This window comes from Copidosoma floridanum, unplaced genomic scaffold (assembly GCF_036245765.1).
Source record: "Copidosoma floridanum isolate Cflo_tuat_1 unplaced genomic scaffold, Cflo_Japanese_pri ptg000007l, whole genome shotgun sequence".
NCBI classification, from domain to species: Eukaryota; Metazoa; Arthropoda; class Insecta; order Hymenoptera; family Encyrtidae; genus Copidosoma; species Copidosoma floridanum.
The window spans coordinates 10927849-10942230 of record NW_028321884.1 but is presented as its reverse complement, the minus strand read 5'-3'; the positions used below and the strand labels follow the sequence as shown (position 1 = coordinate 10942230).

The 14382-nt window shown below is 32.6% G+C and overlaps 4 protein-coding genes across 4 annotated transcripts; all 4 read left to right on the top strand.

Annotated features, from left to right (window-relative positions):
* The first annotated feature begins 3 nt into the window (after window positions 1-3).
* LOC111643631 (L-xylulose reductase-like) lies at window positions 4-1107 on the top strand. Its single transcript, XM_089588501.1, has 4 exons — window positions 4-75; window positions 143-575; window positions 645-793; window positions 877-1107. Exons 1-4 carry the CDS (start codon window positions 24-26, stop codon window positions 978-980), a joined length of 738 nt encoding a protein of 245 aa, XP_089444627.1. The 5' UTR covers window positions 4-23; the 3' UTR covers window positions 981-1107.
* A 275-nt stretch (window positions 1108-1382) lies between these two features.
* On the top strand, window positions 1383-2669 carry LOC106639038 (L-xylulose reductase-like). Its single transcript, XM_089588508.1, has 4 exons — window positions 1383-1444; window positions 1565-1994; window positions 2308-2456; window positions 2566-2669. The coding sequence occupies exons 1-4, from the start codon at window positions 1393-1395 to the stop codon at window positions 2667-2669; spliced, it is 735 nt and encodes a 244-aa protein (XP_089444634.1). The 5' UTR covers window positions 1383-1392.
* Window positions 2670-4085: 1416 nt separating this feature from the next.
* LOC106639037 (L-xylulose reductase-like) lies at window positions 4086-5444 on the top strand. Its single transcript, XM_023391762.2, has 4 exons — window positions 4086-4137; window positions 4205-4637; window positions 5109-5257; window positions 5341-5444. The coding sequence occupies exons 1-4, from the start codon at window positions 4086-4088 to the stop codon at window positions 5442-5444; spliced, it is 738 nt and encodes a 245-aa protein (XP_023247530.2).
* An 821-nt stretch (window positions 5445-6265) lies between these two features.
* LOC106639065 (L-xylulose reductase-like) lies at window positions 6266-10733 on the top strand. The gene is made up of 4 exons (XM_014352503.2): window positions 6266-6468; window positions 9822-10251; window positions 10313-10461; window positions 10541-10733. Exons 1-4 carry the CDS (start codon window positions 6417-6419, stop codon window positions 10642-10644), a joined length of 735 nt encoding a protein of 244 aa, XP_014207989.2. The 5' UTR covers window positions 6266-6416; the 3' UTR covers window positions 10645-10733.
* The last annotated feature ends 3649 nt before the right edge of the window (window positions 10734-14382 follow it).

The following is a 14382-nucleotide window of genomic DNA, read 5'->3' as shown; positions in this document are numbered from 1 at the left end:
TGTTGAAAAAAACAAGCAAAAACATGAATATCACTTTCGAAAACAAACGTATTCTGGTGACAGGTGGTTGCCAAGGTAAGCATCACGACTCGTACGAGGCACTTTGTACTTATTCACGATAACCCGAAATTTATCACTTTAGGTATTGGTAAGGGAATATGCCTACGATTGTCCGAGTACAAGGGCACAGTCATCGCGTTGTCCAACAACAGAGACAACCTCGCCAAACTGTCCCAAGAGTACCCAAACATCCGGACCGTGTGCGTGAATCTACTCGATTGGGATGCGACGAGAGAAGCCGTGAAAAGTGTCCTGCCCATCGATCTGCTGGTGAACAATGCCGGGATAGGATCTCACGGGTCTTGGCTGGAGGTGACGTCCAAAGATTTCGACGACACGTTTGGGGTGAACGTCAAGGCGATGTTCAACGTATCTCAAGTTGTCGCGCAAAATATGATCGAGAGAAACGTAAAATCAGGTGCCATTGTCAATTTGTCGTCGCAAGCTGGTGTATCAGTGCTTAAGGATTGCACCGTTTATTGCTCCACAAAAGCTGCTGTGAACATGTTGACAATGTGAGTCTTAATTTAATTTCAAGTTTTTATTTATTCAATTAGTTTTATTTTCTATCAACCACTTTGCAGGTCACTGGCACAGGATTTGGGACCTCACAATATTCGAGTTAACTGCGTACAACCTACTGTGGTGATGGCAGGTATGGGAAAAATTTTTATCACAGATTGTAAAGAAGCCGAGGATATGAAGAACAGAATTCCCTTGGGTCGCTTTGCAGGTACATACGGATTTATGTTTTTCTCCGTCAATGTGAAATTATTTTTGAGGAACAAAAATGGTCATGTAAATAAAAAATTACAGAAGTAGAAGATGTTGTTGATGCTGTGGTATACCTTCTGAGTGACCGGAGTTCGATGATAACTGGGGCTGGACTACCCGTGGATGGTGGATATCTTACTAAGTAAAAAATGTGAATATCCTTATGTGGCTGTGAAATCCTTGTTTGGTCTAGTTGATATATTTTCAATGATGGAAAACACTCAGTCGCACAGTCTGAGATTGATGTTTTTGAACGAACAAATTTTCGTTCAATATCTTTTTGTACAAATTAATAAATGTCTCATCTCTAAAATAATAATGCGTTATTTATCAGTTATCATTTGTGCAAAGACAAAAGTGTATTATCTCTCCACGTATTTGCTTAAAATACTTCTTATCGGAGATTACATTCAATAATAACATTGCAACTGCGATTCTAAGATTAAGGACTAAAAATAACACGATATAATTGATTGGAAACAATACATGTTCAAACTTAACAGCTTCAACAGTTTTATTGTTATTGAATTCATTCAAAGTCCATCGAAACGTACTCAAATGGACATTTCTTTTGAAAACAAGCGAATACTTGTAACAGGCGGTTGTCAAGGTATGTGAATTGATGTTTCCGAAATCGTTTCAATTTCCATTAAATAACTAAGTGGATTAATTAGTAAATTTTTTAAATTGTTTGCAACCAAATAAATATTAGTTCGTTTGACTTACGCAGGTATTGGCAAAGAAGTATGTTTGCGCCTATCAAAGTACAAAGGCACAGTTATTGCACTATCGAACAACAAAGAAAATCTCGAAAAATTGGCAAAAGAATATCCTGAAATACAAATAATTTTTGTTGATCTTCTCGACTGGGATGCCACAAGAGCTGCTGTCAAAAACGTCCTCCCAATCGATTTATTGGTAAACAACGCCGGAGTTGCCATTTTGGCGCCCTGTTTGAAAGCACCACCGCAACACTTCGATACTGTGTTTGGCGTCAATGTCAAAGCGATGCTAAATGTTTCTCAGATCGTAGGACAGAACATGATTGAACGTAAAGTGTCTGGTCGCATTGTCAATTTGTCGTCTCAGGCTAGCGAAGCAGCCCTGGAGGACCACGTGGTTTATTGTTCGTCGAAGGCAGCTGTTACCATGTTGACCAAGTAAGTGTGGTTCGACCGAGAAATTTAAATTTCTCATAAAAAAATCTTTTGGCTCGAGGTAAGATACAGAATTTTTTTTTTCATAGAAACAATAATTTACAAAAATGAAATGCTTACAAGTCCAGGAGTGGGAGGCGGTGACGTAACGTATCCCCACTCCCAACCTGATCACGATCTAAGCTCTACATTTGTTAATGTTTGTTCCTATAAAAAAAAATTAAATACTTAATATTGTTTAATAACCTGTCTGGCAGATAAAATAGACTAGAACATTTTTTTCATGCAACATTGCAATTTACGTTCTGTGATACAGGTGCCTGGCACTCGAACTGGGTCGACACAATATTCGCGTCAACTGCGTGCAGCCAACTGTTGTTCTGACTGAGTTAGGAAGAAAAATTTGGAGCAAAGAAGACAAAGTTGCCGAGATGAAGAGAAAAATTCCACTGGGAAGATTTGCAGGTGAATGATTACTCTGGTTTGGTTGGTCGCATTAGGGCTATTACCATCAGGAGTCACATATACAAATGATACGATCGAAGCTATATATGTACTATTTTGTAATTTACAGAGGTAGAGGAGGTAGTGGATGCAATCGTTTATTTACTCAGCGATCGAAGCTCGATGGTAACTGGAATTGCTTTACCCGTCGATGGAGGATTTCTTGGTACATGAACATGTACATAGTAGATATAAAGAAATTGCATATTTTATAAACTATTTTTTTCATTTTCAAACGTAGATGATGCGCTGATTACGCGTGTTAAATATTTTTCATTATATTCTGTAAAAAAATAATAATTAGTTTAAATTTCAAGTCATATCCAAACCCATATCGAGTGGTATGATGTCAGAAATTCTGAATTTTCTAGGGTCGGTTTTTAAAGGTTTCTAAAATGACGTCTTATTCAAAGTTTTACATTGCACAACGGAAAGGTAATAAATCACAAAAAATTTAGAACTGAAATCATAATCAGATGATATCGATTTGAATGAAAATTTGATGATAACGCAAAGAAAATTTTTTTTTTTCTTGATTTACTTGTTATTTATTGACAGTATCATAATCAATGTATATTCAATTAGGAAAACTTTACTGATAGAAAGTATTAATTGACTGAATCCTGCTGCATGTAAGTTCTTTATTACATAGCTGTATGATTTTGATTAGCAGTCACATGCGTAAACAAGCTAAGGAAACACTAAAAAAAAATGAAAAAACAAATAAATAAAAAAAATTTGTCAAATAAATTTATTTTGAGAATACCATAGAGTAGTTATAAGAGGACTTTTAAATTCTGCATATTATTAACAATTTGCTGACTTTGTAAGATTAAATATAAATAAGTTATCAAAAATATCAATTTATACTATAAGATAAATGCGGCTTATTTATAAATTCATTAACAATCTTCTGCTGAGTCTGCAGTACAGTAACATATCATAAGAATAAGTTATGGAACTATGTGCATTCGAGGGCGATTTTAAGGTAAAACTGACTTGTACTACTAGAATTTCGTTAAAAATCTTTCAAAGTTGAATTCTGTCTAAACAATCTGAAAATATCAAGTCCAGCTTTACCATAATTTTTAAAAAATTTAAGATAGTTTGAGTTTACTTGTATAGTAAGCTGTAAAAATGGGTAACTGCAATAAAAGTTATCATTATTGTGGGATACTGTAATTACTTATGATTATACTCTTACCTCACTAGTGTTTAGAAATATTTTTTTAGTTTTCCAAAGCCTAGATTCACTTCAGTAAAATTACGGCAACTCCTAAAGTTAAGAGCAAGTTTGTAAGAGTAATACTTTCGTAAACAACAATGAACTTAACATGTACAGGATTAAGAATATGTAAATGAACCATGTAATTAATAATTTATTAATTTAATCGGAAAATTTTTTCACCAGTGATTTCATAAAATGAAGATAATACTATTTAACTTACAAAAAAATTCGTATCTTCGTTCTTATCTAGTTGTTTTCACGCACGAGCCTGTAATATAAAGCAACTGCTTGTTTGTTAATTTCATTACTCGCTTTATTTGTTGCCACGACGCAACGTATTGTTGAAAAAAACAAGCAAAAACATGAATATCACTTTCGAAAACAAACGTATTCTGGTGACAGGTGGTTGCCAAGGTAAGCATCACGACTCGTACGAGGCACTTTGTACTTATTCACGATAACCCGAAATTTATCACTTAAGGTATTGGTAAGGGAATATGCCTACGATTGTCCGAGTACAAGGGAACAGTCATCGCGTTGTCCAACAACCAAGACAACCTCGCCAAATTGTCCCAAGAGTACCCAAACATCCGGACCGTGTGCGTGAATCTACTCGATTGGGATGCGACGAGAGACGCCGTGAAAAGTGTCCTGCCCATCGATCTGCTGGTGAACAATGCCGGGATAGGATCTCACGGGTCTTGGCTGGAGGTGACGTCCAAAGATTTCGACGACACGTTTGGGGTGAACGTCAAGGCGATGTTCAACGTATCTCAAGTTGTCGCGCAAAATATGATCGAGAGAAACGTGAAATCAGGTGCCATTGTCAATTTGTCGTCGCAAGCTGGTGTATCAGTGCTTAAGGATTGCACCGTTTATTGCTCCACAAAAGCTGCTGTGAACATGTTGACAAAGTGAGGGTAGTAAGAAGAGATCTATAAAGCAACTTATTCGAATCGGTCATAAAACCGAATAACTAGACTTTGAGCTGAACAGCCAGGCGCGTTCGCAGTGCTGACACCTGACCTATACGCAAATTATGACAGTAACTATGAGACGCTAAAAGTTAATGCTTTACTGAACTTTAGAATTGTAAAGTCGATGAAGTATAGAAACGCAAAAGTCACGACAATAAACGGACGATCTTAGACTTTACCTCACTGTCCTAAGTTTGGATCATAAGGTTATCAGGTTTACGTAGCTTAAGCCTAAATTAATTTCTGTAGTAAGTCTCGCATGTGTCAGTTGCTAGCATTGCGTATAAGTACAGTACACATCCGATATCCGGCTAGTCGGTTTTACGTATCATCGCCCAAAGTTTAATGCTTAAGTCATAAGTTCTTAAAAATTATTCGTTTATTTTTTAACTCGACAAAATTTTGTAGGTCACTTGCACGGGAGTTGGGACCTCACAATATTCGAGTTAACTGCGTACAACCAACTTTGGTGATGACGGATTTGACAAAAAATTTTATCAAAGATATTAAAAAAGCCGAGGATATGAAGAACAGAATTCCCTTGGGTCGCTTTGCAGGTACATACGGATTTATGTTTTTCTCCGTCAATGTGAAATTATTTTTGAGGAACAAAAATGGTCATGTAAATAAAAAATTACAGAAGTAGAAGATGTTGTTGATGCTGTGGTATACCTCCTGAGTGACCGGAGTTCGATGATAACTGGGGCTGGACTACCCGTGGATGGTGGATATCTTACTACGTAAGTTTCCGTAAAAACTGGGAATGCCTTCATGAATCATGGAAGGTAAGGATTTAATCGTTTTTTGTTCCAGTAAATCTATTTTGGACAATGTAAAACATTAGGGCTCACTATTTTTAGATAAAAATATTTGTAAAAGATATACCTTAAACAGATTAATAAAACTTGCAACTATGGAAATATGTTAAATGTGTATTGAAAATTAATCCTCTGTTGACGTTGTATATTTAAAAATAGAAAGATAATCAAAGGATGTTAAAATAACAGTTACTAAAAACTGGATATTGTTGATTCTTCGATTTATCAACTCACACCCAAACAAAATTCGGTTTGTATAACGAAGCCGTTATCAAACATCTACTGAGACTGTAGTAAAGTGTCACCTTCGAAAATAAACTTGAAACTGTTAGTGACGGGTTGTTTTTCAGATAAGTTTTTTTTATCATTGCATTTCATTCTTTTTATCCATCAATTTGTTGGATGGAGGGAGAATTAAAAATTTAATCCAACATTCAGCGTTGATTCCTTGGTACAAAGTGTTACAATATACATTATGTACATACAAAATCGTCGGATGATAAGAGGTGTTGAAATATAATGACTGTAACAAACGAATAAATTACGTTACCCAAATTCAAAAAATCATGCAATAAAATACTATAAGTCTGATTTTGAATCGTAGATGATTTATGGTTGATTGTACACGAAAATCTGCTGCTACGTTATTATCATCTTTATCTCAAGTAAACTTGACCTCTTGGTTCTCAGTTACATAGACACACACATAACGTGTCTCCGTTGTACCAATGACTGATCTCCTCACTCCTCACCATACGTACTATTGGTCTCCCTTTCCATCAGCACATTTTACTCACACAAAAGCAAGATTCTCATAGCAGTAATACACACAGTGCAGCTCTATAGAGTTGGAAAGTTTGGTGTTTTTAGTGTGAAGAATTTCCTTAAATTAGACAAAATGAACATTTCCTTTGAGGGCAAGCGAATCCTTGTCACGGGAGCCGGTCAAGGTAACGTTGCTGAATATACAGTTTATCTTCATTGTTCGTTGACTATTGACGTTTGTTGGATGCACGTGTATTTACTGTAAATTAATACCGTTTTCAGTTTTACAATCCTTTTTGTAATTCATCTTTTTAAACACACGAGAGTTGAAAAAAACAAAAAAACAAAAAGATAGATGCTTATTGCAAATGGCTTTCAATGTACATTGCTGCTCTTACATTTTTAGTATAGAGTAACGATATTGTAGTATACACATATCGGTGATCCACATTCAAAAAATGTATATTTCAGTCGTAGAAATCCGATTGGTTCAAGCAAAAAAAAAATTCCAAATGAATATCATTTTAGTGAATGACTAATGATATATGAGAATTAATAAAGTCTATATTTGAAACCGAGAGTAAAACTTAATAACTGTAACTGTTATTTGTTTATTTATTATTTTTTTTTTCAATTTTTGTCTTTAAATTATAGTCTGAAATCCAATTTTTATTCATTGTTATTTTTAATTATGAATTTTTTTCGTCCTAAATGACATCTCAAAAAGTAAAAAAAAAGTTTTAATAAAAAAATTAATAAATAAAGACCAATAACTGTTATAGTTCATAACTAATTAAAACTGATAACTTATAATGATTATTCATTATAATTATTTATTTATCATTGAATAATATGAAATTTTTGAATCACTAATAATAACTGTTATAAATAACATCCAATTGTTTATAAATATTATTTAATTATTAAATTAAATTACATTTTTTAATTTACATTTCACAAATAACTGATATTATTTATTTATCCTGAATAATATGTCAGAAATTAAAAAAAAAAAACATTTCTGAAAACTGATAATTATTATGAATTATAACCACATTGAAAGCTATTAGCTTATAACATTAATTATTTTTTATTAATTACTATGAAATTTTGGAATAAGTGATAAAATTTTTTTACAAACTGTATCTGTTCTAAAAATTTTTATTTTGTCATTTAATTACGGAACTAAATTATGTTTTTAATTCAGATTTTGAATGTAAAAAAAAAAAAAAAAAAAATTCGACTGATAATAATTATTGTAAATATTTATTAGAAGCATATAATAAATCGAAGATAAATATTATTATTATTATTATAGTCTCATATCTAAGCTTTATAAGTTGTGATAAGTTATTACTTTTTACCTTTTTCATAAATAAATAAATAATAATTACATGAATAAGATTATTTTTGCTTGGCCCATAGTGAAAATAATTTTAGTAAATAATTAACAATAAATAATAGCAACCAAAGATAAGAATTAACAAAGATTTTAACCTGAGAATAGAAACAAATTTTTAAAGGTTTAAAAAGGTTTAAAATTTTGTTTTCGTCTTATATAATATCCGAGGAAGTAAAAAATAAAAATAAAAAATAGAAATAAAAATAGCTTCTGTGAATTGTAACTAATTAAAACATTTAGTTAATGTTTATCTTTTTTTAAATTATTATAAAATTTTTGAATTAGAAATAAAAACTTTTATAGGTTACATCTGATGGTTTATAAAAATTTTTCAGTAACTTTATTTAACTAACAAATTAAATTACATTTTTAATGTAGACTCAAATGGAGTAAAAAAAGTGATAATAACCAGTGTAAATATTTATTATTAGCGTGTAATAAATCCATGATAAATATTTTTATTGTTGCCTCAGACCTTAGCTGTATGAGTTATTATAAGTTATTAATTGTTACCATTTTCATGAATAAATAATAATTGAATGAATAAGATTAATTTTCCTTGAACCAAAGTGAAAATAATTTTAGAAAATAACTAACAATAAATAATAACAACGAAAGATCAAAATTAATAAAGTTAAGATTTTAGACTGAGAATAATAACAACGAATTGGAGATAAAAATTTTTATAAATTACATCTGATTTTTTCTAAAAATTTTTGCTGACAGTATTTAGTTAATGAATTTAATTACGTTTATAATTAAGATATTAAATGTGTTGCGTGGGGTTTTATGGCTGTTGTACGTAACAAATGTAAAAAAAATTGTTTGATGATAACTATTGTAAATATTTAATTTAAGGATGTAACAAATCAATAAAAAATATTTTTACCACAGCCACAAACCTGAGCTGTATGAGTTATTATTTATTACCATTTTTATAAATAAATAATTGAATAAATAAGATAATTTTATTTTGGCCCAAGTGACAATAATTATGGTGAATAACTAACAATACATAACAGCAACCAATGAAAAAAATTAATACAGTAAAGATTTTAGACTGAGAATATAATTAAATTAAAAAATAAAAATAAAACTTGATAATAACTATTATGAACCGTAATTAATTGAAACTTATAGCTACTAATATTTGTATATTTTTTAAACTATTATAAAATTTTTAAATCAGCGATAAAAATTGTCATAAACTACATCAGATAGCTTAAAGAGATTTTTGTTGATATTATTTACCTAACGAATTAAATTGTATTTTTTAAATTCAGATTTCAAGTATACAAAAAAACATATTAATAAATGGTAATAATTATTGTAAATATTAATTAATAGCATGTTATAAATCAATGATAAATATTTTTGTTAAAGACTCAAAACTGAGCGGTATGAGTTGTTTTGATAAGCTTTTATTTGTCACCTTTTTTATAAATAAATAATAATTGAATATAAAAGATATAGTTTTGCTCAGGCCGAAGTGACAATAATGATGGTAAATAACTAACAATAAATAATAACAATTAATGATAAAAATTAATAAAGTAAGGTTTCTAGATTGAGAATAAAATCGAATAATGTTTACAAACTTTTTTTTTGGTCTTCTATGATATTGGGAAAAGTAAAAAATAAAAACAAAATCTGATATTAACTGTTATGAGTCATAAACTATTAAGACTTAGAACTCATAATGTTTATCATTACTTAAATACTGTATTTAGTTTTTTGAATTGGCGTTAAAATTTTTTACAAACTATATTTGATTGTTTATAATAATTGTTTATAGTCGTTATTTAACTACGGAATGTAATTGTAATTTGAATTTATATTTCATACATAAAAAAAAAACAATTTTTGTAAATATATCAATATTAAATACTTTTTAAGTCTTAAATCTGAACTCATTACTATCGTTCATTTGTAATCTTTTCTTGTAAATTAAACAATTGTTGAATAAATAATACATTGCAAGATAAATATAAGAGATAAATTTTTAAAACCATGGGATTTCCAATAAAATTAGAACCAACGCGATCATTAAAGAAAAATTAGACAAACACATACCTACCTACTTTGGATTTTCAAAAATACCGAAGTCTGATGTATCTCACTCAAATACCTGCGCAGGAATCGGCAAAGACTTAGCCCTGCACCTGTCACGGGCGAAAGCGACAGTGATCGCACTATCAAAAACGAAAGAGAACCTAGATGCCCTGACCAAACTCGACCCAACGATCCAAACGGTCTGCGTGAACCTTCGAGACTGGAATATGACCCAAAAAGCCGTCGAAAGCGTACTACCTATTGATCTACTGGTTAACAACGCCGGAGTCGCTTGTCTCAAGCCTTTTGTAAACGCCACTCTGGAGGACTGCGACCTGACGTTCGACGTCAATGTCAAGTCCATCGTCAGCGTGTCGCAGGTCGTTGTCAAAGACATGATCAGGAGGAAGGTTCCGGGAAGTATCGTCAACGTTTCGTCCCAGGCCAGTCACTGTGCGCTCAAGGATCACGCGATCTATTGCGCGTCGAAGGGTGCCGTTGATATGCTGACCAAGTAAGGGTCATTGAGTTATTGGTTGATGAATTGATTGAATTTTCGTTTTTTTTTTGCATAGGACGATGGCTCTCGAGCTTGGGCCTCACAATATTCGAGTGAATACTGTTAATCCCACGGTGGTGATGACGGAGATGGGAAAACTCGGGTGGAGCGATGCGAACAAGGCCAAAGAGATGCTGAGCAAAATTCCTCTTGGACGCTTTGCGGGTGAGGTTTCTTAAAAAATTTTCGCAAGCGTGAAAATTAATTTGCATCATTTTGATTGTCCTTACTTGTGTGTTTTTAGAAATCAAAGAGGTGAACGATGCTATTGTTTTTCTCCTTAGCGATTACAGTTCTATGACGACGGGGGCTGCGTTTCCGGTTGAAGGTGGATTTCTTGCAGCGTGATTTTATTTTATTTTAGATACATTAGTTTTGTGGGGCATTTTAATAGAAATATTTATCTTCCTGCATAGAGGTGAAGAAATTAAAAAAAAAAAAAAAAAAAAAAAATACTTGTAAATACAATTATGTGGTTATTAAAAAACTAAACTTTTATTCCATGGCTATGTGATTTTTATCAAAATTTCTAGTATTTTATAAAACTATATATACATCAAAGTATTGTGTTTAATTGGTGACGAATTCAACATCTGAAAAGTCATGGAAATCGTATGACAGTGTTGGAAACGTGCGTACCCCCAATTATGACTACAGCACCTTTAAAATAAACGCAAGAACAAACGCAACGAAAATTACGACAATGAAGAGACATCTTGTCGACCCACACATTCCCAAAACTTTTTCTTTTTCCCATTACTCAAGGACTAATAATAGAAATGATTCATTAAGATGCTATTGAGGTAGCTCTTGCAGACAGAACTATATTATTGTACTGAATGAAAAAAAATTTATATAAATTAATACACAAAGTCGATAAGTGTTGATCGTACTCCTGCGTATATGCAAATCTGGTGTAACTTCGTTTATTCTACATGCTATTAAAAAAAGTAAAAACAAGAAAGATAAGTGTGAAAAATCATATAATATAAAACTATGAACTCAAGTGTTGTCAGAATCGATAAAAATCGTTTTTATTTTGTATTATTATAATTATTTTTTTTTTCTTTTTATTTCAATTCTAAAATTTATTTTATTTACTAAAAAATTTTTCGAAACTTAGAATACTCAAGTTAAAGTTTCAATGTTAAAAAAAATGAATACTTTATCAACTAACATAATTCATCGAAATTAAAAAACAGTGATGAAAAAATAGAAGCAAATAATGAAGCGTGATAAGGAAGGTTGAAATAATCAATATTGGCGATTGAACTTTTTGTTTTATTTCACAGCATATAAATTCAATTTTACGAAATATATTTTATTTTTACTATCAAGGGTAAAAGTAAATGTTTTTAATCCTAGACATTTCGCTGTCAAATTAAATTACGCAATTTTAAATGACAACTCTTTGTTTTCATTTTTTTATTCATTTTTTTTTGTCAGTGTCCATCACTTGTTTATTTTTGTTTTGTTTTTTTGTTGGTTTTTTTTTTATTATTAAATTTTTTTTTTTTTTTTTAATTAATATCGTTGGATAAACAGCGCCACTGATCCTGACATTCACACAACATAATTTTTAATGTATAAATCGATAGTTGTCATCGTTAACGATCAAACCTTGCATTTTAATCAGTGATCAACGATCAGCAATGCAATCAACCGTTCGTCTTTCATGTATTATTATAATTACGGACTTTGCAAATGAAATTATTGCAAACCCAAATCGTCACGGTATTATTCGTAAAAAGAAGAAAAGAGCCTTAAAAAACGTCGTCGATAAAAAAAAAAAAAAAATTGAAAAAAAAAAAAAAATACATGCGTGTAGAAAGTTAAGTGCGACGATAGCTCGTCCTATAAAAACGAAAGTAAGAAAGTATATATTATATCTCAAAACCACTGCAAGGCTTCGCTCGACTGGAATTCGAGAAAATTTCCACTGATTCCGAGCACATTCGGAACGATTATACGCGACATAGTTAATACAAAATATCCACAAAGACGCGCACGGAAATCACTTAAAATTTGTATACACGCACGAAAGCTTTAGCCGCACTTTTTTATAGAGGGACGACACGTATATCGATAGAGCGCTCGTACCCACGCACGTAAAGCGAATAATTCTCGTCGAAACGCGCACGTGTCGACTCAGCGAAACCTCCATACTTTGTAATAGTTATTTTTGTTTTGTTGCAATTTTTTTGCTTTTCTTTTTTTTCTCCCTTGGGTCATTTATTTTACACGATATTAATTTTTTTTTTCTTATTTATACTCGCGTTAAATTACACTTTCGAAAGGAATAAAAAATAGAAAAAAATAAAATGACATAAAAATACACACGCACTGCGCATCTATTCATTCAACACCCTATTAAATGTATATAGTTTTGAACACGCTCTCACTCACGCGAAATCATTTTTTTTTCTTTCTTTCACTTTTTTTTTTTTTTTTTTTTTTTTTTGCTTATGCAGTATATCCTGGAAGCGCATAAAAATCTATACAAAAGGACGAGTCGATTTTCCATCACGTGTATACTCTCCTCCCCTTCGTCGCAATAGGAAAAAAGGCCGCTCTTCCTTGTTTTCCTTGCACGAGGAATAAATAAAAAAAAAAAAGGTCCATGTACCCACGTCAGGTGTACCATGCACACGTAGGTACACCAAGGAGAGTTTGATAAAAGCCATATGAAATAGAATGGTGCAGCCAAGCCTGGTTGGATTGGCCATTGAATTTTTATTAGGGCGTATTACGTAACGAGATGCGTGTGGAGTGGCGGCGGATACATCGACGCGTCAGGCCTTCCTTTGTCCCTCTTCGCGTCAATAACAACGTACGAATTGAGCTTCCAAAGCGTGCTTTCCCTCATGCTTTTTCGCGTACACACACACACACTCTCTCTCTCACACTCGTCGTCAAAATCGGTATTACTTCCTTATCGCCTAACTATTTATATATGTATATTTATAAATTCATATTTATAATTATTATTTATAATCATATGTATAATGTATAATTCCTCCTTTTTTTTGTTTGTTGTTGTTTTGTTTCATTTCTTTTTCTTCTCCCTTTCACATTCTCGTTCAAACGGTCTCGATCTTCGTGTCATTGTACATCGTGTTGAGTCGTGTGTGGGTGTGTATACGTATATATGTGTGTCAGGGTAAAAATATGAGAGGGAGACAAACAGCCACGCGCACACACACACACACACACTCTGTCCGTTTAAACTGGCACACATGCGTGCTTGCAACTAAAAAAAAAGCTCCGCGTGTGGACGCACGTGTTTTTGCGGTGTATCGGTATAGTACTTATGAATAATGGTGGTAGTGGTGGTGGTGGTGTGGTAAAAGTGTAGTCGTGGTGGTATAGGGTACGTCAGGTATACGCTGCCCTCCCTTGAGTTCGGCTTCACTTGCGAGCGTATCGATTGTTGCCCAGCTGTTGTTGCTGCTGCTGCTGTAGTTGGAGCTGCTGCTGCTGCTGGCTTACTTGTTGTGCTGAACGCTTGCCCGCCTGGTGGCCGCCAGGTTGGCTGCTGCCATTGCCGTCGCATTGGCGCTTCCAAAACAAAAGACACAAAGAAAAAAAATAGCGACATTAGCGCGCACCCCGACCTCCTTTCTCTATTTTTTTTCTCCCCCCCCTCCCTCGTCTTTTCACCTACGCTTATGTATAATTTACATTATGGTTCTTTGCACCTGTGGCTACGTCAGTTGTATGGTAAATACAGTTTACTCGGGAATTACATTTAAATAAAATTAACAATTGCGTGGTTAGCGCGTTTACATATCGTTTTGTCCTCCTCACGCTGCACTCGATTTTTTTTTTTTTTTTTTAGATAACTATTTTATAACTACACTTACAAACTACAAAGAAGCTTTACTGTACATCAGAGCATATAACATGTATATCAACGAACGCGTCAATTAAATATAGCTACCTTAGGATCTATTGGTACGATATTAGTGCACTATGAAAAACTCTTGTCATTACGGTCGATCATTGTTATTCCCTAGAAGTACATTTGTTTGTTTGTTTTGCTCGGGCGTACCCTCTTTGACTCCCACTTTCGTTGAATTGAAATAT